Below are 24258 nucleotides of genomic sequence, written 5' to 3'. Positions count from 1 at the left end.
GTCTTCGCACTCCTCAGTCGCACAGGTGTGATCGCGTGCTGCCTGTGTGTGTGTATGTGAGACTAAAACTGCAGGGAACTCAAACTGTGCTATTAAAATGTATTCTTTTTTTAATTTGTAGGATGAATTTTATAACAGCAAAGATTATTTGCACACAGTTGCGACACCATTTTTGACAGAAACTGAGTATGTTGTAAGTTTACACATCAAAAGTAAAGGAAGAAACCGAACCCCCGTAAATCACCTACTCAACTTCCGCTGAACACAATATTGACAATGGAAGTACAACACCCACCTCCAAAACTCTCCATACACGTGAACTGTACGACTCAACGCACATTTTGAAGCAAAGTACTTCTTAGAACATCAGTAATCCACGCAATACACATCCTTTCTGTGATATGAAACATGTTGTATCTGTGTTCTCTCTGCTACTGCAAAAGCAGTGTTGTATAAAGTACTGAAATCTCACACTCAAGTAAAAGTATAGGTACCCCTCCAAAATATGACTTTGGTAAAAGTCCAAGTCACTGACTGAAATGTTACTTGAGTTAAATTCTTAAAGTATCCGAAACGTCTTGTACTTAAGTATGAGAATCACTGTAAAAATAGATGTACTTAAGTAATGTAATGAAAAGTATAAGTAAAAAGTAAACAAAGCAAATGCAGTTTGAATGACATTTTTTATATTTTGGTAAACTTTGAAGGTCAAATACACTTAAAATCTACACACAACCAAGTGCAGGCAAAATTTAGACCAGGTTTAGACAGAAAATACAAGCTTTGTGAACCTTTAAGTTTTTCTTCTTCAAGTAAGGTCAGTGCTGAAAATGAGGCGTACATTACACCATTAAGAAAAAAATTAAACAAAAGAGGCTGCTACTGGTATTGCCATCATTATAAACAAAATTTAAAGAAAAAAATAGGAGAAAACTGAAGCTTATCTGGCATCTGAAGAGGGAGTCTGAAACCCCTTTTGTAAACCTTTCTAAAAAATAAATAAAATCACTCAGTACAGAAAATGCGGCCAACATCACCAAGAAAAAAAGCTGTTACGATTACTGTACTTTACAAGCTACAGGAGGTGCACACACAACCGGCCATTATACAAAAGAAAAAAAGAATTGGGAGGGAACTGCAGCTTATCTGGCATCTGAAGAAGAAGACCTTTTTTGTAAAACTACTATAAAACCTAAAAAAGGGGAGTTTCTGTAAGATAGAATTTCCACGTCTTTTTTTTGTAACGAGTAACTAAACCGAACAATGAAAATGTATTGGAGTAAAAGTATGCAATTAAGTTCGGAAATATAGTGAAGTAAAAATGAAAGTTGTCAAAAAATTTTAAACTCGAGGAAAGTACAAAGTATTCCAAAATATACTTAAGTACAGTAGTGAAGTATTTTTACTTCGTTACTATACAACACTGTGCAAAAGTGCCCCCCGAATTCCATGAATCTCTTATCTGTAGGGACTGGATTGTAAATGTCTCACCACTCTGTGAATGTTTGGAAATACACAGCTTTATTGATTGAACAGAATTACAGTCACAGAGAAATCTACAGGCGATGTGAACATGTGACATTTCCAGGATATATGATGGAGAACAAAAGCCTAAATAAATACAGAAGAAAGCAAACATGCACACACGGTGAGCACCTCAGAGATAAGTATCACAGAAGATGAATTTTTCAGTTCAGCTGCACCGTAATGTTTGTATGTAAAAAAATAAACTTGACTCGGCTACTTTCTATGAATTGGGATGGATCATTTTACAAACGGGACTGTATATAATTGAACTTTGTCTGCTTTCGCTGTAAAATGAGATTATTTTGTTGTGGAGAGGCGCCATATCAACTGAAACGAATAAAACGATTCACTGCCCTGCTACACAACACATCTTCATATTACGGTCAACAGCTCCTCGTGATGCGATATTTGTGATCCGGGCGGGTTTCGTCCTTAATTCAACAAACATCTGAAAAAGCTCAACAACATCACGCTCCCAAACCTTATTTGGAAAAACAGAAAACCTCCTTTATAAATGATGATGCAAACTGAAAAGAGAGCAATGAGAAAAATATACATAGCAGTCACAGTATTTTACATGGTCACCGCTCTTCACCAGCTGAGCGCACATTTCACTGCATTCAACAAGACATGTTTTTATTAGCAGAGCGCGTCTTTGTGCCATTCAAGCTCCACAAGGCAGATAGTTCCAGTGAAACACTTCAGCGTCTGCAATCACAAGAGCGGGCACCGTTAGCTTTAAGTGGACTTTATCAATTAATTAACCATAATAATAATACATTACATTAGACACACAATGGACTTACTTTTCGCTGGATAAAAGATACAGATGCACTGCTTTAGGTCATCAGCCTCTTCCTTTGTTGAAAAAACAAATGGTTAAAGCAGAGATTCAGATTCAAACATTATATAAAGAGTAAAGATTTTATGTGATCATAAAGGAGAAAACATACAGCTCTTTTCATTATCGCTAGTACTGGACTTACTTTACAAAGTGGTGGTGACATTTTTTGGGCAGCCCTGTAAGCAGCAACGTTTCAAAAGAGGTAAAAGAAAAATATGTCAGAGACACGAGAAAACGTTCTAAAACTCTAAGGATTATATTTCAATGACGTAATAGAATTACTTCCATTTGATTGCAAAACTCGCTGCGTCCTTGGACATGAGTCTCTACAACGAGAGTACTTTTTTCCTGCCTGACTTCATATCAATGAGCGCGATAAACAGAAACGGGACTCACGGCTGAAGTAATACAGTGTGAACAGAATCGCAAGAACCAAGCCAGCAGCAAGTCCAACCAGTGGCCACAGAAACCGGGAGTCACAGCTTCCTGGAGTGAACACACAGCATGTACAGCGCAAGGTCACATTTAAATGTGCTATACATTATATTTTCACTGTAGTTTTAGGGTACAATAAATCACTACAAGCTCACTTCTTCCCGCACGTCCTGTTTTAATATTGTCCTCTCCACTGCATTTACATCATTTCCTACCTGAATCCATACACAGTAATATATTCGCAGAACATAAGAGCTTGTGCATATCATGCTTTTAAATACGATGCGAGTGTTGAAGCATTCATACCCTGCGGATGTTTCTTGCAGCGACACGGCATTTTGGGTCTTGGCTTCGTGGTTGGGCGAATTGTTGGGGGGGTCTCTGCCAGATAAAGACCAAAGAACCATGAGGACAAAGTAACAAATAGCAGTAAAGCAAGATCAAAAATGATTTTGTGGAGATCAACGCAGCATCATGATTCGTACGGGGTAAATGAATATGACCAGAATCTTTTGGACAGATTCCTTCTACAGATGTACGCTGAATGTGGCTCTCCAGTTTTCTTTCCAGTATTTCATAGTTTGTGTTTAAAGAAATTCATGCCATGGTTGATAAACCATGTCCACATAGCCATGTTGTTCTATGTAAATACATATTCATACAGATAAACTGGCAGCAACGAGACAAAGATAAGCGCTGATCCCTACACTAAACCGTACCTCTGACATGCTTACATCTCTCGACAAAAGCAGCAACATTTGGAGCTGCGTTGAGAGTGACTACGGCTGTTGAGTGTCCACGAGCTCTTCATAGTTGTATTAGAGCAGCAAAGGCAATCAAAAAATTCAAGCTAAAGATGGCGTAACACAAACATTTTGGTTAGAACTAAAGACTAATCACTAACACTAACTCAGTTTAAATTATATACATCCTTATTTCTCAGATTATCTTCATGTTTTTCTAAAGATTCTTGAATAGTGGAACGTTGCACTGTAAAAGAAGAACCAGGGAGGGGAACTGAGTCTGGGTGCACTTAAACTGGGTACCCTAAAGTTGGAAGGTGCGCAGTGGCATGAGATTATTTCAGATCACAATCTTTATGGTTCAGTAGTTCTTGTTCTACCACATATAAATGGCACCTCATTAAACTGATTACTCCTCCACCTGCCACTTAGAATTAGACAGACATACTTAAACAGTCTCTGATCATTCTAATTACACTCTTATTTAACTGCTGGAAATGAAGCACTTGACATTTTAGCATACAAACCTCCGGGTCGAAGAAGAAAGCCGGGCCTAAAGATTTCTGTCTCCTTTCTTGAGTCCTTTAAGACACAAGAATAAATCCCCGCGTCTGCTTCTGTCACACCAAGGATGCGCAGCACAAAGGACGCACCACCTCTCTTGCTGAATTTATACCGTGTTATGTTCACTTCCCCATAGGTAACACGCTCAGCATTGTTGCATTTCCCGAGAAACTCCAGTTTGCCTTCTGTGGGAACTGTGCGGAACCAGTACACGTTGTCACAGAAGATGTTAACACATTCACAGTCAATCGTCTCATCACTGGAAATGGCAGGATAAAGAACATTGACGGGATCTCCTCGCTGGAACTGGCTTGAGCCTAGGGAGTGGAAACAGAGGGATGTTTGAAAACGTAAGAGCACTTATTGTACACCAAAATACAACCACAGCCGAGTAAGGGAACTTCTGGTTATTTGATTTAACTGGAGGTGAAAAGGTTCAAAGCCAAAAAGCCAAGAACTGTGACGAAAACGTCCGTAACAGGGTTACTGCAACTGTTATTACAACAGCCGTAGCTGGCATGTCCACCATTTATGGGTTTGTAAAGATTGAAGGAAAAAGCCTCAACGCTTCGCCGTCTTTCCTACGCAGCACGGCGAAAACTGATTGTAATGTGAAAAGCACAATGAAGTAATCGTCCTTCAAGTAAAGCAGAAAAAGAATGGCAATACAACAGGTGACGTGAAAACCCTACAATCCCCAAAAGTGCCATAGAAATAAAAATGAAGCCAAACTATGAAGACATCGCGAAGGAAACGGTGCAAAGAAAGATTTCTTTAGTACGTATGTAAAGTTTAAAGTAGGCCCTCACTGGAAGAGCTATTTCATCTCACCACAGAATCAGCTCCAATGGTTCATTTGTTCTCTAGTCATGTTTGTAGGCATGTATATTGAACTATATATATATACTATACTATATATCTATATATGTAAATATATGTAAAAAAGTATACACTGTTGCAAACAGTAGTCTTATAAAATATCTAAGCAGCTGGCCGTGTCAGAAAACAAAACGCAATACATGGTCCACAAACAAGTTTTGATGCCTTGAAAACATGCAAATGGATAAATTACCACCAAGTTGACCTACTGCAGAGCACAAATAGGCTGTGTACCATTTCCCTCAAGATTTCCACAAGTCAGGGGCTGATCGTGCACATAGAGTTTATGTAACAGCACGACAGCCTATTCAGAGTATATCAGTATCAACATAAATCTCTGAAATAACAATCATAATAACAACTAAACGCTGCCACATTTAGTTTGTTTCCACTCTTTTGGACTTTGTAAAAACAAATAATACCACCGCGGACTGTATATGTAAGACTTAAATGTAAGTTAAACAACATGAGTTTGAGCTGAGAACGGCATCCCACGGTAAAGGCCCCTGGCAGAGAAACGATACTGACAACACTGCAGGCTTACAAAATAATAGACAGACTTATTTCTCCTACCAAGTGTCCAGACTGACGCTGTCAGAGTCCATGCCAGCAGCACTGGGATCATTTTGTCAGGTCGCCAGTGTGTGTAATGTGACTTGTAGCTGAAGGATGGTGCTGATACTTTCTTTTCCTGCTTTCTATCTGTCAGAGATTATGGGAGGAACCTGCTGACAGGGCCGTCAAGGTAACACCCCGATGTGACACACGCCGGGCCTATCAGAGTGGCCCGTACACCAGCTATGGAGCATGGGCCAACATAGAGCACATGCACTGTGTCACATACTGCTGGCCAAAATGATCTGAAATGTGGAGTTAACGGAAAAGGAGAAGCATTAAGAAAAAATGCTTATTGCATTCATTCTGAAATGGATAACATGTACCTGACAAGCAGAGTTTGTCAGGTACATGTTATTGAGTTTGTTCTCTCTGTTTTTAAGAGTGTGGTTTGTTAAAGAACAAACAGTTCAACATGCAAAGCACCACGCGTGCACCAACAGCTGAAAGCGTGTGGTAACATTTAATGAGAGCTGACATGATACCACATATCAAACAATGAAAAAGCTGTATATTCCCAGAGCAGCAGTTTGCAGTACTGTGGTCTCTGCCCAGGTGCATGACCTAGAGCTCAGCAGAGCCCTACATGCAGCTTCACGTCTCACTGCAGAGCACAGAGAGGGAATACCAGCGTGCGGAGCACAGGCTTCACGTTGAGATGATGGCCGTCAGCGATGCGTAATGTTGTACATCGTTCTCAAATGGTTTTTTCTTTTGCATGTATACGCAGCCGTCTCAGTTGAGCGTCAGAAAGAAGCGGGCAAAGTGAAAAGAAATATTCAGATAAAAGCCTGTATAGTTTTGGCATTTGGATATATTTTTGTGAAACAAGCTTGTGTCTCAATTCAGCCTGGGAAAAAAAATGTGTAGTCTCATAGTGAAATCATGCGTTCTTGGGAAAACACTGCTCAGTTTTAACATTTGAAGGGGAAACGGACCGATTTCTGTCTCAGTTTAAACCTGCATGAAAACGCAACAGGAGTCCGTAATCTGAAATGAGCCAATAAGGCCCTTCAATCAGCTGTTTCTGATAAAATGACGTGATATTATTAGATTTTATTTTTTAATCTCAAAGGCAATCAAAGACCAAAGGAGATGCATACATACATTGATTTTTATACCTGAACATTAAAAAAAAAGTGGCGTGACTCACTTTTCATACAATGACGCACCATTAACATCTGTATATTGCTGCAACCTTTATAGCCAAATATGACACCCGAAAGTACGTCATCTACTGAAACAAAGCCTTTTTTGTTCATCTGTAACCATTTCCATGATCCTGCAGGAATGAAAGCTAATCAGTTCTTACACACAACTGATCATCCAATCAAGCAGCTTTGTTTAAATTCGACATTTTTGTTTGTGGCCCTCAAAGAATGAGGCAGAATGACACACTGACGTTAGAAATGACAATGATAAGCAGCAGACCTCATTTTAAATGCTTTTTCCACCACTCAAAGCAACATTTCCAACTGACCGATAAACCTTCACTGTCTTGATTTTCTGCAGCACTCAGAACTCCTTGATAAAAACTGAAGATCTTTGGCCTGTTATAAAAGGTTAGAGTACAGAACGGTCTTGCAGGGGTCTTGATGTGAGAGGATGTGGGCAGCCTACAGCTTTACGGGGGTCGAAGATCCGTGCGAGAAAGGGAACGAGACCGCAGGATTCTTTGAAAACAGGAGATCTCGGGGGGCTTCAGAGATCACATCGCAGAGCTGTGAAGCCTTTGTTGGTCTCTGCTTCAGCGCTTCAAGTCAAAAGCGGAGCGGCTGTTTGCCTCTCATGTAATTTCCCCACTCTGCTCAGACAGTTTGGCAAGACTGTAAGATTAACTTCTCACACAGAAACACCTATTTCCACACATAACGTAGGACTTTATTTGGTTCTCATTAAACAGTCCGTTTAAGTTCAAGTCCAGAGCCCGACTCAGAAAACACTCACTCTAAAGCCTCCAAACTTTAAGTTTGACAGACTATAATTCATATTTTCTGTCACTTTGCTTATACAGATGGTTCTTTTCCCATCAGCAGCCGAATTTATTTAGCTACTACCAGGCAGCCACCACGCGGGCCTAATTTATTAGATATCGTTACAGTTTAGAAATAAGAACAGGAATATTTTGGAATACATAGTTGTAGCCAAAGTATCCAACAGCTGACTGGCACGTGAGTGCATTTGGATCGTTAAACTCGTGCACTACTCTCAACACTTTGGGGTGTATTAAGAAGTGGATCCATGTGACGCAAAAAATTGTATGAAATTTTAATGAAAGAACGCTTCTTTTCTGTTGCCACACTAAGTGATAAAAAGTTCATGTTTCTTTCCTTCTTTTTAGCACCGTGAGCCGGCATTTGCGCAACTCGTCGCAGAAAGTTTTCTAAACTTGAATCCTGAGGTCTGCGCTCATTTGAACACTTGCACCTGTATGACCCCAAACATCCCATGTGCTGTTCGGAGGTGCAAACACATCCACAACACAGGGGCACGCACATCGTGCATGGTAGATTAAGGAAATGCCTTGGCACTCTTTTTGCTTGTATGCTTCTGATGTTGTGCTGCGCTGTACAACAGGCCCAGAATTGATCTATTTTGCCTTCCGTATATCCAACACATGCTGACCCTCCACACTGTACATCTCTTACCAGCCTTTTAGTTTTTTTAGCCTTTGCACCTGTGTGTGACAGCACCCAAAGTTTTAAAAGGAATGAAATTACTAAGCTTAACGTGTCTATGTGCTTTTATTCACTTCACTGCTGCTTTCCATGAAGCTCAGCAGCGCCAACCACAGACCGCTGCAGGGATTACACTCCTCATCAAATTATTGCCAGAAGCACAGATTCTCAAACAAAAAAAGTTCAAAGACTACGGAGACTTTGACAAGATGATCAGAGATACACACACTGCAGACAACGATCAGCTTTGTGCAGTAATTGGAATATATTAGTGAACATTGTAGTACAAATAACTTAATAGTGTGCTTATTATAACTGTATTTACCAAAATGGTAGCAATTCAGTGGACAGCGTTGAGCTGATCCTACTAGTTTAACAGCCCAGAATAGAGTCATCCCACAGCTTCTCCTCCTCTGTCCTAGTGTCTACTTTATCTTTTGCTTTCTTCTTCTCTTTCTTAAACTTGGGTTTGGCGGACTTGTCATGTCCACTCTCGCTGTGTGTGTGCAGCTCACTCTCTTCTCTATTCCCTATTACATGTTCTGGCTTCAAAGTGTCCGTCAACCTTCCCCCCCTGTCCGCCTCAAAGTTCTTGTGTTGGCAGTTTTTTTCTTTAGGTCTCTGGTGGCCGTGACTTTTCAACTTTTTGCTCTTTCCCTCCTCCTCTGACTCCACTGACTCTTCTCTTCTCCTCTCCCCGGAGTCATAATCTCCTCTCCTCCGCCGCTTCCTCCTCCTCTCCTCCTTCTCTGACTCCTCATCTCCCCCCCTCCTGCTTCTGTCCCTCTTACATTTTCTAACTCTCGTCTTTCCTCTGTGTCTATATGCACTATCGTCGCTGTCACTTGTGTGAGTGCTGTAGGAGGAATACGAGGCGGAGGATGAGGTGGAATACGTGGAGGAACTTGAAAGTCTTCTGTACCGCCCACTCTTCGTGGGCTGACTGGGAAAGTGTGAGGAACCTGAGCATGGGGGGAGTGGTGGAGGGCAGTTGTAGTCCTGGCCGTGGGATGGCCAGGGTGGCCCCGGAAATGAAGGACGCCATGTTCCAGGGTGGGGTTGTTGGGAAGGGTTGAAATTGCAAGACAGGTTAAGCACAGCTGGATTTGTGTCTACCGCGTCCCATTTTTCTAATGCCTCTTGATTTTTTTCCTCCTCATCTCCGTCCTCTCCTTGCGTGCCATCATGAGGATGATTAGTCCTGGGGGTGATTCCACGAGCCTTCTGAACCTGAATGTAATCAGCCAGTTCATCTGCAAAGGTGCTATAGGCATTTGGTTGGGATTTGAAGAGGTCACTAACCTTCTTCTCCCTGCTCAAAAACACAAAAACTGGAATTAAGTTTCGTCTATTAAACGTGAAACCCAAATCAAATACGTTTGACCAGTCGAGAGCACAAAACAAACTTTGTTTCACAGTTGCATTGAGCGCCTGAAATCATCTTTAACATATTAAACCATTTTGTTCTTGCACATCCAGCAGAGAGAAAGAAATATAAGCATTCATTTCAAGTGCATGTTTAACAGAAGCAGTATACTGCTCAAAGAGGTGCGAAAAGCAGTCAAAAGCTGCATAAATCTGAGTAGGAAACGCAAGAAAAAGTGCTTGAATTAAATGAACAATGGTGGCTCGTTGCATTATTTGAAACATGTGGTTGTCATGTAAAATGATGTTTGCTTTTTCAGCGCAGTAAAGGTTCGTTTTAAGTTTAAGTTTAACCTTAGCCAACATAGCTACACTTAGCTTAGCAACTAGCCGGACAGCTTAAAGAGGAAATATTAAGGAGAAAAAAAATCGACTCAAAACCTTCAGCATAGCACAACCCTGCCTTTTGGGCCCACCTAGGTCTGAACTATCACACTCAGTAAGGGATACAGTTTTGAAGAGTTCATCCAGTAAACTGTGGAATGTAGCAGCTTGTGTCTGAGCTTGGTTTGCTGTGTGTGCTAGCATGAGCTCTAAAGTCTAGCTCTCTTACATGGTAATAACTACTTTCACTGTAATTTTAGTCAAAATCTACATTTGAATGATAACCTAAAGCTCTATGATAGATTTCACCTAAGACACACCCTATGCAAGAGTAGAATTGCTCAATCCATCCCTAAAAAAAAAAACAGCTGCTATAAACTAAGGTGTATAAACATGGTTGAAAAGGGAGCTGTGGTATTGTGTTCCTGTGGCATTCTGACCAAACGTTTACAGGCATTTCATTAATACCTGAGGAAATTGTGCCAGCTTGTGAAAAAAGGGCTGTATATGTCTTCCTTAACCAATAACTCATTTGTTGATTAAGCCATCAAACCAAACTGTTGCACATTTATACAAATTAACATATTAACCGGCAAATAAAAGCAACAACCTGATCAAGTAGCTCTTGCCATGGGAAAGTGTAACCTGTTGCTAAAATATAACGAGCATTATATTCTTTTTTGCCCCCGGTGGAGTGGCATTTACAGACTCTGTAGTGGTCAGGAGCAGCTTCTCAGTGATATGAAGCTGATATTGGTTGAGTTATGTTGCTTGATGCGGTTTGGCCCCTATTCACCGCTATCAGTTTGTCCATTCATAAAGGAAATTTAATGCCAATGACAAGTTTAGCACTACGTTAACACAATATACTTATATAAATTTTACATTTAACTTTTAACAAAGCATAGCATTTAAAAATACACTGTAATGATTTTATTTTTTGTACTTTTCTTGAAATAAGGCTAGTTATTCAAACTGGATGCTAATAACAGTGGGGTCAGCACTAAATGGTGGCTTAGTGGTGTCAAGCAGCACTTGCATGTGGAAAGTAATATTGGTCTGGGAGATTATGGAGGGATGTAACGTCAAACTTTACACGGCTAAAACCGCTTGTTGCAAAAGCTCCGCAAAAGCAGGCTTAAGTTGGGAGCAGCTGAGATGAGATTTTAAATAGAAATGGCGTGTTTGTGGGATAAAGTTTATCTCACCTGATCTGGTGTTTGTTTCCCTGCATGTGAGCCTGGTACATCTCCACAGAGTTTAATTGCACGCCACACATCTGGCACATCAGGGAGTTGGCTGAAAAGAAAAGGGTGCAGGAAAATATGGAGGCAAGTTCTTTTCCGACTCATCTGCAACTCGTCTTTAAGACGTCTCAAACAAAGAGCTGACAAACTATTTCAGGACTCTGTTTTGCATGACAACTGGAAAAACTAACTGAAACTTTGTCACATTACTATTTAACTGAAGTACAACTGAAATACCTGAATCCAGCTGACACCAGTGGATTTTCTTTCATGTTCATGTACATGTCTGACTCAACACTGAGGTGTACATCACAAAATATAGTATTTTTCTCACATCAATATTGCCACCACATTGCCTGCTGTACCTTGTTGCACATCGTCTCCAAGCTCTTTGAGCAGCTCCTGCCTCGCCTGATTCCTCTGGTGTTTGCGTCCATTGTAGTGCTGCAAGGCCATCTGAGGATTGTTGAAGGAGGCAGCACAAAGGGAGCAGTACTTGCTAGGATCCTTCAGATCGGTGTCTGCACTGGGGGTAGCTGGGGTAGCTGCCGGGTTCAGATGAAGCTCCATGTCACCCTCTGGGGGTGATTTCTGGTCAAAGTTATCAGGATCCTTAGTGAGACTTGGCGAAGTATGCGCTTCTGTGTCTCTGTCTGTGAATTCAGTTAGAAATGATCAAACCAAAGAGAGTTTGTGTTCATCCTTCCGAATCATCAAACACGACAAACCTGTACCACTAATCTGTAAATTTCAAAATCAAGATAGAGCCAAAAGATTTTACAGTCACATAACGAGCACTTGCCTGGTGGGCGAAGACTTTGTTTACGTAGATTTTTTGCATGGACTTTGCCTTCATAGTGGGATTTCGCCACCACGTGGGAACTAAACACCATATTACACAGCTCACAGAAACGGTTTTTATCATTCGGCATTGAATGCTGTAAAAAAAATAAAAAATAGCAGACGAGATATTACACTGGCTGGTCAAAGTTTCTGAAACAGCAAAAAAAAATAAAGATAAAGTTAAACTTCTGCAATTTCCTCCACATTCCATTATATTTAATGCGATTTCGTCTTTGTGCCTTTCCTGTTTCTGAGAAAGATAATTAAGGAACCAAAGCAGTGACTCTCATGAGCCTAATTACGAGACTGTCACTGTATTGCATTATGATCGTGTTCACTTTTCAACATTTCAAACGAAGTAAAATCTCTAAGTGAGCACTTACATGGAATCCTGTGGTCTTCTCTGCTCTTACGGCCTTCAGGTATACCCTGACTTTCTGAGCGTGTCTCTTTCCCTGCAGTCGAAGGACACGAGAAGTATTAATACAAAGGCTCCTTTATGTTTGTTGGGTGACTAAAGCTGAAGCACAGTTGTAGAATATGGCCTGGAGAGCACTGCCTACCTCATAGTGGGACAGGCGGTGAGATTCAAACAACAGCTTAGAACAACACACGTGGCAATAATTGTCAGTGAGGAGACCCTTTAGAAGCTCCTCATCGCTCTTTCCTCCTGTGTGACAACATGGCGAATTAAAATGAAGGTTAGGCACGCATCCCGAGCAGATAAAAGGGCATTGATACGAACTACATTTCACTGGCAAGTATGTTTTTTTCACTACGGGTTTGTGTTTGGAGCCGCTGCTTAAACGATAATTGGGACTTTTGTAAATGTGTGGGGAATCTCTCATCCAACATTAAAACCAAGTTTAAATATTAGTTTGGAAAACTGCACAACACCATGCAAGAGGAGGAAAAACTGCCTTTTCAGTACAAACTAACACAACAGCGAACGGTACCCAGAACTTTAATGAATCTAAACGTGCAACCATTCACAAGTCAAATGTTACTAATATCACCTAATTGAGCAGGATAAACTAGTAGAATCTGCTTTTTCTAAATTAATGTTTAGATTTCGTAAACAGCCCAGACGATGTAAAAATAAAGGGGAAAAAAACCCTTGCTTTATGGCAACTAAACATCAGGTAACTTAAGTGGTGTGTCGCACACTACTGGACACAACCAGGCACTGGATGCACCACATAGGAAATGTGCCATTTCATTCTTAACTGACCCCATTCTGCTTGTTCAAGGCCTGATACGTGTTCATGCTTCACTGCTGCTGCATCCCGATGACAGGAAGAAGATTGTCCACTTCGCCCTTCGTAATTTCAACAAACCATATCGTGCAGTACTCCTGGAATCATGATAAGCATGTTCACAAAAAAGGCAAACACCACAAAGCTAAACCCAAAGTGCTTCAATATTATTGACATATTATCGACTGACCTAAATCACATTTGCTTACTCTTCAAAACAGCTGTAGGAGATTTCTATTTAGGAGAGAAGATTCTTGATCATAATCCTGAAGCTGTTTTGAGACGTTTGCTTTTCCAAACATAACCGACCACAACAACCGCTTACTGACATCATTATTTTTGTATGAATGTATCATTAAGCCACATTACTGTGAATGTTTACTGTGCACGTATTGACCCAGTGACTTAGCGATTAGGAAAACACAATGTAATGAGCTATTTTTCCAAAAGAAACACTTAAAAAACTACACAGAAGCAGTTTGACCAGTCTATTTGATGACTCTGATGGGCACTAATGTGTGAATGTAAATATCAATGAGTAAAACTTCTTGCTGCCAATAAATTACCCCTGTCTACAGACTTAAGCCGCGATGTAATCTTACGAAGGATTGATTCGGTATCCTGCCTTTATCTAATAATAGGTCATGTCCCGTCAAATGCATTTTATTTTCAAGACTGAAAATCTGTCACTAATGCAATAATGGTCACTATGTTGCTCAGCCAGTTGTTTCTTACTGCAAAGCAATTACCTCGAGTTTTAAAGAAATATTTATGATGGTGGTGGGGGGTTATAATTTCTCAAGTAATATAAATAACTACTATTCTGGCAGATAAATGAGAAGAAACAGAAATAAAACAAAGGCAATCGAGGATCCTACAAATGTGTTGTCCCAATACATACTTAGCTGTTTAGTCTAACCAGGCTAAATATAAGACTGCTCTAAGTATAACACACATAGGACTGTCTAAAATATATAAAAATCTGCTGATACAGTTAGAATACTATACTTACCAAGTGATAGTCACAGTGGCAATTACCAAGAGCACAAATTATTGTCATAAAGTAGGTGTATAGTGTTTAGTTACAAGCATGTCGTGAGCATTGGTCTTCTGTTACTAAGCGAGCACATCCGGTCTTAACTGTAATCCTTCACATTTACAGCCTAACTACCTTTTCACACACAAGTTTGCCACTAACTTTGCTGACAATGGGGGAATCGACCAAAAATAACTTTGATCGCTGATGTTTTTTTGGCCCACTTGCTACTAAAAATGAGTAAACGTGTCAGCTAGATAACATCGACTACTAACATGGAGAGTTTTATTAAGTTCTTAACGCTTGGGGGTTGAATTCGTCACCAGACGGAGTTTAGACATCTCCCAATTTAGATGGATTTAATCATCGAGATGGTCAGAAGGTAGAAAGTTAGTTTAGGTGGGCTATTCCATTAACGTCATGTGCAAGCGGATCTCCATAAAACACTGAATCCCCACTCACTGTACAGATGACGTTAGCGTATTGGGCTAAGCAGCTAACTAGCTCGCTAGACTGGCGAGCTAGCAAGCCAGTTAGCTAAAAAGCTAACGCTAACGCGACAGTAAGAGCACACAACGGCTTAATTTTCACGTCCTAGACACAACTCACCTTCAACCTGGGTACTACCAATTTTAGTGTTTATTATTGTGTCAGCATCTATGACAGAAGCCACGTTACGTGAACTAGTAGTGTTATTTTGAGCGTCTGACTCCGCTATTAGCGGTACACAAACCCTCTCATCCTCCATTTTTTCCCTAGCTGTCTGGTGCATGCGCAGTAAGACCAGTACTGTTTGCGTTTTTTAGTGTCCTTTAGATGTGAGGTATGGAATGCCGATTAATTAAAAAAAGACCAAAATGAAAATAAAACTACTTAAATAATAAATATGCCCATGAAATTCATATGAAAATCAATCAAATCAAAATTTTTCCAAGGACAACTTATTTGCAAAAACGTTCATTTCTTAATTCTAAATTTGTGTATTTAATATTTCACCTCCCTTTTTATTTGTATTTTCTATATTCATTTTAGACTTTTTTTGTGAGCTTTTTACATCTCTCAGCTTTTGTCCAACACTATTTGTTCACATATACTGGATGCTAGTACAGCCTAATTGTGAGAATGCATAAAGGCATTCTCACTATTAAGATCCTGTTTCTCTTTATTGTGAGAATGCCCTAATGCCTTAATGCATTCTGAGCTGGGGATGTCATGACATCCCCTGCATAGCTGAATGTCTTGTGAACATTTTAAAATTTGAATGGTGTCTCTAGCTGAGAGTATGCTGAAGTAGCTAAGTTTTAAAAGAGGAGGAAGCTTGTTTAATGATTTTAAAGGATTTACCATTACCTTTAAAGGGAGAAAAACTTGCACAAAAAGCTTAATATCTTAAAAAGAATCACATTAATGTACAAGTAAAATGGAGATGTAACATAATTTGATTCTACCTTTTCACACCACTGATGGTCACTGCTTTAAACTGTTTCCTACCACTTAAGCTATCAAACACTGAGGAGTACTGTCTCACTTAGCTGCTTTCAATTAAACCTTTCTTTCTTTCTTTCTTCTCTGTGTTTCTTTGTTTACCCATTTAAGTCCAGTGTTGTGGTCATCCAATTAACCTTTGATCTTTTTCATGACAACTGTTCATCTCTGTGGTGAAATGCTCTGCAGGGGATTCGAACCCAGGTCACCTACATGAAAGGTGGCAACCTTACCACTAGACCATACAGTCACATGAAAATTCAAGTGAATAATACATATATAAAAGAGATGTCCCTAGTGAGAGTAGTTAGTACAAAGCTGCGTTTAACGAGCTGACACAGACAGCGAACTGCAGCTGCTCTTATCTTAAAAAGAATCACATTTATGTACAAGTAAAATGGAGATGTAACATAATATTCAACATTTTTATGTTACATCTCCATTTTAATTGCATAAATTTGATTCTACCTTTTCACACTGATGGACACTGCTTTAAACTGTTTCCTACCACTTAAGCTATCAAACATAGGGATACAGTCTTACATTAGCTGCTTTCACTTAAAGGATAAGACCAGTTTTTTGACATTGGGCCCTTGATTTCACATTATAACATGATGTTCTACTCACCCCTGCTTGTTGTTGAACATTTGGAGCTGTTCCGAAGATATTCGAGAGGCGTCTGGCTGCTCTCTTGAGATATTCGGCCATGAAACGGTTTCCTATGGGCAAGCTTATACAGGCACAAACTATGCTGTTTATAATTTATTAATTACTGTACACTAGCACTGATAACGTGGAGGTGCGTCGCTTACTTAAAAAAATCCGGGTTACTGTAATTTTGATTTTTTTGTCGTAAAGTGGGTGTTACTGACGTCCTCGTCGTGCTACTGCCACAGACAGCCCACAGACCTGCTGCCTATTTATTCATTCGGCTAAAATTCAAAATTAGTAACCCGGATTTTTTTAAGTAAGCGACGCACCTCCACGTTATCAGTGCTAGTGTACAGTAATTAATAAATTATAAACAGCATAGTTTGTGCCTGTATAAGCTTGCCCATAGGAAACCGTTTCATGGCCGAATATCTCAAGAGAGCAGCCAGACGCCTCGCAAATATCTTCGGAACAGCTCCAAATGACCAACAACAAGCAGGGGTGAGTAGAACATCATGTTATAATGTGAAATCAAGGGCCCAATGTCAAAAAACCGGTCTTATCCTTTAAACCATTTCAAAAAGCTGAAGAAGCTAAAAAAAGCTGAAGAAGCTGAAAAAAGAAGAAGAAGCTGAAGAAGCTAAAAAAAAAAGCTGAGAACAAACAGCTGCTGAAGTCTTTGTTGAAGGAGTTTGAAGTTGAAATGACATTTAAAAGACAAAAGTGGAATGATTTCAAGCTATTTGAAGAACCATGCTAAAAAAGCTATAAAAAAAAAGTACATACAGTTTTACTGACAGAAACAAATTATACCTTAAAATGTAGGAAAAATTGTCCTCTTTCAGCCAATGTAACTACTAAAGAGCTCACATTGACAGAATTTCAGCTATGAGCCTTTAAGTGAGAACAATCTCTCAAATTCTGACGAATTCTCCCATTCACTCCAATGTTAAATTTCGGAGCACATAAAAATCAGCTTCAAGTGTGTTCAACCTGCTGCCATTTAAATATGTTTCACTCCACTGATATAAAAACTACATTGCCGCGTTCCTCTAAGCCCTCTGCTTCTGACAGTGTTCAAATTATTTTCCTTGCTCTTATACTTTTCTCAAACAAAGTCATAGTATAGAGTATTGCGCTTCAGCCTTTTGTTGCAGTTCGCTGTTTGTGTGTGTCAGCTCGTTAATGCAGCTGTGTACACTCAAGACATATCTTTATGTACGTAGTATTCACATGTACTTTTGCAGGACTGAATAGTCTAGTGGTAACACTGCCACCTTTCATGCAGGTGACCTGAGTTTGAATTTCCTGCATGACAGATGCATTAACTTTATTTTTTCAACTACTTCAGCAGACTTTCAGCCATTTCAACAATTTTGGTATAAAAAATTTGGTATATTTTAGCTTTTTTTTAGCTTCTTCAGCTTTTTTAGCATGGTTCTTCAAATAGCTTGAAATCATTCCACTATTGTCTTTTAAATGTCATTTCAACTTCAAACTCCTTCAACCAAGACTTCAGCAACTGTCTGTTCTGCTAAATTTTCACTATTTTCAGATTTTTTAGCATGCTCAGCTATCCCCATTCAGCTCATATGCATTCTCACGCAGGAACAGCAAATTTCTAGTCACTTTTTAGGTGTAATTGTAGACTTGTTTCATCGTCTGACAACAGAAAAAAAGTGAATGAGAGAAGATCTATTGGGAATTCGTCTGCCTTGGGATCCAGTTTAGAAAGAAGAAAACAGATGTAAGAGCTTACCGGTGGTACCAGAAGTGCAGTAGAGCAGAGTATTGTCATAGTAAAGTCAAATAAGAATTTTTAAACAAGGCCTTTGCAGGTCTAAAATGAATTAAAGAATTAAGCTTCTAAAGGTGACATCTGCAGTTAGACTGTATTGGGCTGCTGCTTCCGTGCCGCTCAGGCCCTTTTATTTTAATATTAAAAGGAGCCGAGAAATTAATGTTACATTTCTATGTCTCCTGAAATATACGGATACGACATTAGAAATAAAAGTGTATTGAAATAGATAATACACTTTTTCTAAAACATGTAGTTTTGAAAATTGAAGTAGCAAGCATTTTAATGCATTTCAGAGACATAAAAATTTATTTTAGCTTTATTTATTGTTTCATTTAGAATGAAACACCATTGCATGGAGATGTGATCTTTATCTCAATGCTGTCCCCCCAAACAGGGTTATCATTATTTCTCTTCTTTATTTTAATTTCATTACTTTTATTCAACCAGGAAAATACATAAGACCTAAGATTCAGAATCGTTTTGCAGATGACCAGGTCAAAGCGGGCAGCACATCAATTAAAAAGGATCATACACTCGCATTAACAGTGCACTCATCTATATTCACAGAATAAGTATACGCATGTTCAATAAAGAAAATAGAGGATTAAATTAACAAATAACATTTATTACAGAAACCTCCAACTCACGAACATCAAAAACTTTGCATGATCAGAATAATCCATCATCATAATCATTTATGGGCAAATGGATGATGAATAGTTTAGTCCCAAAATAGTCTGCATCTGTCAGGGTGCTTTTTATGTGTGTTCTGTTCAATTACGCTAGAAATCCAATCATCATGTACAGTATTTTTTTTAATATCCTTATTTATTTGTTACTTCTTCAGCTTGTAAGATTCTACTTTTCTCACTCCACACATATGATCAGTACACAGCTCGTGTCTCAGACAATTCTGGACACTAGAAATAAAAGAATAACAAGGTTGATATCAAAATAGGCATTTTATTCTGGGGCATTTTAATTTGAAAAATGAGTTTGCCACAGAGAAAAACAAGACAGTCCTGAAAATAAAATCTACACTCAGGTGTAATGAAAAGATAGTGGAATTACTCTAAGATAAAGATGCTGAAGAGGTAGAAAAGCAGCGAAAGATGGAAAGCAGTCACTTTCTCTTCTGGAGCTCTCTGGCCAAGGCGTCCAACTGAAAAAAAGATTGATTCAATATGTATTTTGAAGTTATACTGATGCACACTTCTCTCGGTACAAAAAAAATCAGCCTTTTGCTTTTTTGTTGGGTTTTACTGCCTCTCAAACTACGTTGATGTAAAGATACGTAGAAAACACAAGAAATGATACACCATTCATACCAACGACAAACATTACACTATAACATTAAGGCGTTAATAGCACAAGTAAGGTTGATTTACTTTTTCTATTTGTTCACTTACAACAATATTTCTCAGGACATTCTGCCTCTGGGGTCTCAAGTAGCTACATTCCCCTGCCTCACACAGTTTAATCTCCTCTGAAATCTGAGGAAAAGAAACACAAAGTAAGATTCACACAATGACAAACGGGTAAACAGCATAAGAGCGGCCCTGTTGAAAGACTAAATGATGCACACACAAAACCTAATCCCAACCTCTGATGTACTGAAGGAGTCAAGCTCCCTCTTGCCTCCAGGGTACCAGCCATGGGACCAGTGCTGGGCGTACGAGAGCTGAGCCCCCACGTATAGAAGCAGAACAAGCAGCAAAACCAGCCGAGACATGTTATTCTCACCTAAAAGTCGATATGGACAATTAGTCTGTCAGTAAGAGGTTAACATGTAAAATTTGCCAGTGGTTTTGGAAAGGTATTCTTGATTTTTTCCCCCCCTTCAATAACTTATATCAGAATATTTTTGCAACATTTTCAAGGCACACCAGCTAAGAGGCTACAATTCTATGGACTGATGGAACTTATTGCAAATTTGCAAACTGAATTTTCTTTGTTCTTTTTGGTAATTTGACAATAGAACCAAATTAAAACACCTGTGTGCTATCATCTTGTAACATATCCAAACATGTAACTGCAGTTGGAACAATGTTTTCAAGAAAAACAGCATTTTAGGAACTTTTATCACTGAATCCCCTTTAAATCGATTAGAGTCACCAGGCAGATTTGAAATGACAGAACAATAATAGGCTTCAAATATATGATATACATATAAGGAAATGTCCTACCTTGTTCTCAGCTCTCAACTTTGTCAACACGAGTGTTCCTTTAAGTTACTGCAGGAGCTCACTTGCTTTCAAGTTGATCAGGTGTTTAAGTTCTAGGTAGGTATTTTTACTGTAGGGATTCTCTTCAGCCTGTCTCTCATCCCTGTTATATGTACCAGTCTCCAAGCCCCCCTCCCAACAAACATGCAACACTCGTCATTGACCCCATTGGTCTCTGTGCCCTCGGGGTGAAATGAACCATCCGTGGTGACGAGGTACAGAATTCCAATTATCATCTGCAAACAGCACCGACACCTTTGGTGTGTCCATCTTTTGATTTAATTCCTCTCTAAATACTGTCGCTCTGATTGAGCAGCAAACCATTTAAGTTTTTTTCACTTTTCAGGGAAACATTTCAGGCTGCACAGTGGTGTGGTGGTTAGCACTGTCACCTCCCAGCTAAGAGGGTTCCAGGTTCAACTCCTGGCTGGGGCCTTTCAGTGTGGAGTTTGCATGTTCTCCCAGTGTATGCGTGGGTTCTCTGTGGGTACTCTGGCTTCCTCCCACTGTCCCAAAACATGCATGTTAGGTTAATTGGTGTCTCTAAAAAATTGTCCTTAGGAGTGAGTGTGCTTGTCTCTGTGTGGCCCTGTGATGGACTGACGGCCTGTCCAGGGTGTACCCTGCCTCTGGCCCGATGACCGCTGGGATAGGCTCCAGCCCTGCCACGACCTGATTCAGCGGGTATAGAAAATAGATGGATGGAGGGCAGCATCCATTGAATTGGTCAGTCTGTATGTTATTCTGGACTGGGCTGTGTCTGAAATGAATCTATAACTTTAATTTCAGTAAGAGCAGATAAACATATAGTAGTTTCCAGATTAAACTACAGTACATGTTCATTCTTATATGTTCCTCTGCCCAAATAGCTCTCAGTACCTATTTTTAGCTCTTCTGATCACAATGAATCATCAAGCATCATCATTTTGTTCCTGTTGACTCCACAGTGAGGGGAAATTCAGCGACATCTGATGGCAAGGGGAACAAACACTGTGGATTCCTGACCAGGTCACAGATCGCAACATTCTTTATTAAAGGAGGAAAGGTAATTCCTTCCTGGAGTTTTAGATACGGACTCAGGAGCCGACTGACTTCTTTTTACTCAGATAATCTGCCAGCTAAAAGATTATGATACAAGACAGTTCAGTCTTTTAAAAAAAAAAAAATGAAAGATAGATTAACTAATGATGCTCTACCAGTACTTTCTGTAATGTTTTATATACCGACAACGAAATACAACGTTAAATTGCTGTTCTTTGAATTTTTTACCTGTCAAAGGAAACAAATTCTCACTGGAGAAATATTGGCCATATATGCAACAGTTCTTTATGTTAAAAAAACTTAAGCAAAACACAGACGAATGAACCGACAGAGAATTCTATAGTCTATGGAGCTCATATGTAACTGAAGAATTATATGAGTTCTCGTTGGTGCTGTTAACCGGCGAGCTGCTGTTACGTTTTGCAGTGTCTCACACAGCTTGGACGGCGTCATTACACGACTCACAAAGAGATTGTGTGTAAAATAGAATTCTGTAGCCTTAATTAGAGTAGAATATAATTCATCAGCTGTCCATAATCAGACTGCAGATGAGTTAAATGTAAGCATCTGAGAATAGAATTGCCAGTCAAGTATGTCTATTTCATTTTGATGTGTGTGGTCTCAGCTCTCAGGCTATTTTCATCATGCTCTCTCATATCATAACGACGCACTCTAACGGTTATCAAGTACTACAGATCTCAAAAGAGGCAGCCTGTGAGGAAGACAGGGGCGGTGTGGAATCAAGTGGATCACTCCACGCCCTAAAATGATCTTCTTGAATAGAGGTGTAAATTAATGGATGAAAAAGTAGCTGCTGCACAGGTACTATATTGTTTTAGCCACAGACATTCCAGTAAGACAAAAGGAAATTGTGTCAGCAAAAAAAAAAAGGCAGGATTTGTCTCCTTTAATCCTGAAACATTAGTTTTTAATTACTGTTCGAGGTGGCACAGAGGTGCAGCAAGTCAGCTGAAGCTTCTCTGAGTGGCATTTGCATGTTGTCTCTGTTCTTTGTGTGGGTTTCCTATGGGGGCTGTGGTTTCCTCCCACAGTCCAAAGACACGCATCAAAGGTATGTGTGAACATACATCACTGTCTCTCTATGTGCTTGGCACTGTGATTGACCGGCAGTCATTTTACAGTACACCCTGCCTTTAATGTCAGCATGGATAGGCTCCAGGCCTTGTGACCTTCTATAGGATAAAGCACATTGCTTTGGGAATTGTCTCTTAAATGGAGGGGGGGCTCTAGCTCAGGAGGAAGGTTGGCAGCTCGAGCCACATAGGCCATATGTCGAAGACACTGAAGCCCATTCTGCCTCTGATACGTCCATCGGTGTATAATTGAGTGTGATAGAGAAAAAAGCTCTGTTTGGCCTGTATCCCGCACATCTGAAGATTAAAACACATCTTCTCACAAGCTGAGGCGATATGTTCAAAATGGTATTTTTAGTCAATCTTTACTTAAAAAGTTTATCCAACAGCCAATAATTTAGGTGATAATAATACCTGAAAATATTTGTTGAATGAGAAATTCCCTTGAGGATTGTCTCCAATTAACTGTAGATATTCAGCTATTTGTTTTTCACTTACAATATGTAACTGAAGAGCTCAGAAAAGGATCAAACCTTCAGAGGGCAGCCTACTATTTTCAGTCAATGCTGATGGTTTAAAGTTAAAGATATCTACATGTGGGTTTTTTTTCATCATATTGTACTTAGCTAGTTTGTTGGTCAACTGATTGATCAAAAATGGCAAGTGAATGTGATGAAGCTGCTGACTCTTTGATTCTGCTTCATACAAATGCACTCCATGATGTAAATAAGCAACACAATAAAAGCTTGATGATTTAAAAAAAAAAGAGTTTTCCTGCATGAGATAAGTAAATGCATTTTTAAATGCAAAAAGCTGCAGTGACATAACTGATAACTGACTGACTTTTAAACCCGCTTAATCCAACTCAGGGTCAGAGGGAGGGCTGAGCCTATCCCAGCTGTTATTGGGCAAGAGGCAGGGTACATCCTGGACAGGTCACCAGTCCATCACAGGGCCACACAGAGACAAACGAGACAAACGACTACCCTCAGTAAATATGACCTCTGTCATTCCATTTTCAGTTGCCTGATTGTCTTTAGTACTCTCTGTATTCTATGTGTATCACACCCATGAAGCACTGTGGTAGTCCCTTTCAAATCTCTTCTTTCCCATCTCCAACTATTTAGATGTCCTTATTGCATGTCATGGACATTGCTTGCCTCTCTCCCTTACAGCGCTCTGTGCTTATTCTCTCCATGTTGGTATCTCTGGCTTCGGAGCTGCATGTTTCTGCTCTGGAGTGACAGGCCAGACAATCCTGGTCACCGTTCCTTGTTGCCTTTCTGCATCTTTTTCATCATTCTTTTTCTCTCTTCCTGTCCCCTCAGCCTGACTCACAATTATCTACGTTTGAAAATTAATTTTAATAAGAAAAAAAAGAAAAAAAAGCATCTTTGTTCTTTAGTTTTGTCATTAGACACAGACACACTGCAGTTAACACAAACTGATGAGTAACAGGTTTTGGGGGTCCCAAAGCTTCCCACTTCCTAGGATCCTCCAATATAATATGTATGTCTATTTAGGTGTTAATACCATTGATTTAAT

At 39.6% G+C, this 24258-nt stretch overlaps 3 protein-coding genes across 3 annotated transcripts; all 3 read right to left on the bottom strand.

The window, feature by feature from the left end:
- Positions 1-1498: 1498 nt before the first annotated feature.
- On the bottom strand, positions 1499-5696 carry cd8b (cd8 beta). The gene is made up of 7 exons (XM_075460441.1): positions 5566-5696; positions 4077-4430; positions 3113-3187; positions 2768-2857; positions 2514-2547; positions 2334-2385; positions 1499-2235 (listed from the first exon to the last, which is right to left on the bottom strand). Exons 1-6 carry the CDS (start codon positions 5615-5617, stop codon positions 2367-2369), a joined length of 624 nt encoding a protein of 207 aa, XP_075316556.1. The 5' UTR covers positions 5618-5696; the 3' UTR covers positions 1499-2235; positions 2334-2366.
- A 1181-nt stretch (positions 5697-6877) lies between these two features.
- zmat1 (zinc finger matrin-type 1) lies at positions 6878-15176 on the bottom strand. The gene is made up of 7 exons (XM_075460442.1): positions 15026-15176; positions 12688-12794; positions 12508-12579; positions 12084-12219; positions 11647-11940; positions 11243-11333; positions 6878-9597 (listed from the first exon to the last, which is right to left on the bottom strand). The coding sequence occupies exons 1-7, from the start codon at positions 15162-15164 to the stop codon at positions 8658-8660; spliced, it is 1779 nt and encodes a 592-aa protein (XP_075316557.1). The 5' UTR covers positions 15165-15176; the 3' UTR covers positions 6878-8657.
- Positions 15177-19301: 4125 nt separating this feature from the next.
- gnrh2 (gonadotropin-releasing hormone 2) lies at positions 19302-20627 on the bottom strand. The gene is made up of 4 exons (XM_075462047.1): positions 20540-20627; positions 19957-20096; positions 19763-19846; positions 19302-19515 (listed from the first exon to the last, which is right to left on the bottom strand). Exons 2-4 carry the CDS (start codon positions 20083-20085, stop codon positions 19477-19479), a joined length of 252 nt encoding a protein of 83 aa, XP_075318162.1. The 5' UTR covers positions 20086-20096; positions 20540-20627; the 3' UTR covers positions 19302-19476.
- Positions 20628-24258: the final 3631 nt, after the last annotated feature.

This window comes from Odontesthes bonariensis, chromosome 3 (genome assembly GCF_027942865.1).
Source record: "Odontesthes bonariensis isolate fOdoBon6 chromosome 3, fOdoBon6.hap1, whole genome shotgun sequence".
Taxonomy (NCBI): domain Eukaryota; kingdom Metazoa; phylum Chordata; class Actinopteri; order Atheriniformes; family Atherinopsidae; genus Odontesthes; species Odontesthes bonariensis.
The sequence above is the reverse complement of the archived record's forward strand: the minus strand, read 5'-3'. Positions and strand labels throughout refer to the sequence as shown.

Excerpts from the sequence above, each read along its gene's own strand:
- cd8b (XM_075460441.1), bottom strand. The coding sequence starts at position 5,617 with ATGATCCCAGTGCTGCTGGCATGGACTCTGACAGCGTCAGTCTGGACA. Across the intron at positions 4,431-5,565 it reads AGCGTCAGTCTGGACACTTG|GCTCAAGCCAGTTCCAGCGA; the intron begins GTAGGAGAAATA and ends TCCACTCCCTAG. Across the intron at positions 2,858-3,112 it reads CTGCAAGAAACATCCGCAGG|GAAGCTGTGACTCCCGGTTT; the intron begins GTATGAATGCTT and ends TGTTCACTCCAG.
- gnrh2 (XM_075462047.1), bottom strand. The coding sequence starts at position 20,085 with ATGTCTCGGCTGGTTTTGCTGCTTGTTCTGCTTCTATACGTGGGGGCT. Across the intron at positions 19,847-19,956 it reads ACTCCTTCAGTACATCAGAG|ATTTCAGAGGAGATTAAACT; the intron begins GTTGGGATTAGG and ends TCTTTTCCTCAG. Across the intron at positions 19,516-19,762 it reads ATGTCCTGAGAAATATTGTT|TTGGACGCCTTGGCCAGAGA; the intron begins GTAAGTGAACAA and ends TCTTTTTTTCAG.
- zmat1 (XM_075460442.1), bottom strand. The coding sequence starts at position 15,164 with ATGGAGGATGAGAGGGTTTGTGTACCGCTAATAGCGGAGTCAGACGCT. Across the intron at positions 12,580-12,687 it reads ACCGCCTGTCCCACTATGAG|GGAAAGAGACACGCTCAGAA; the intron begins GTAGGCAGTGCT and ends CTTCGACTGCAG. Across the intron at positions 12,220-12,507 it reads AGAAGACCACAGGATTCCAT|CATTCAATGCCGAATGATAA; the intron begins GTAAGTGCTCAC and ends TTTTTTTTACAG.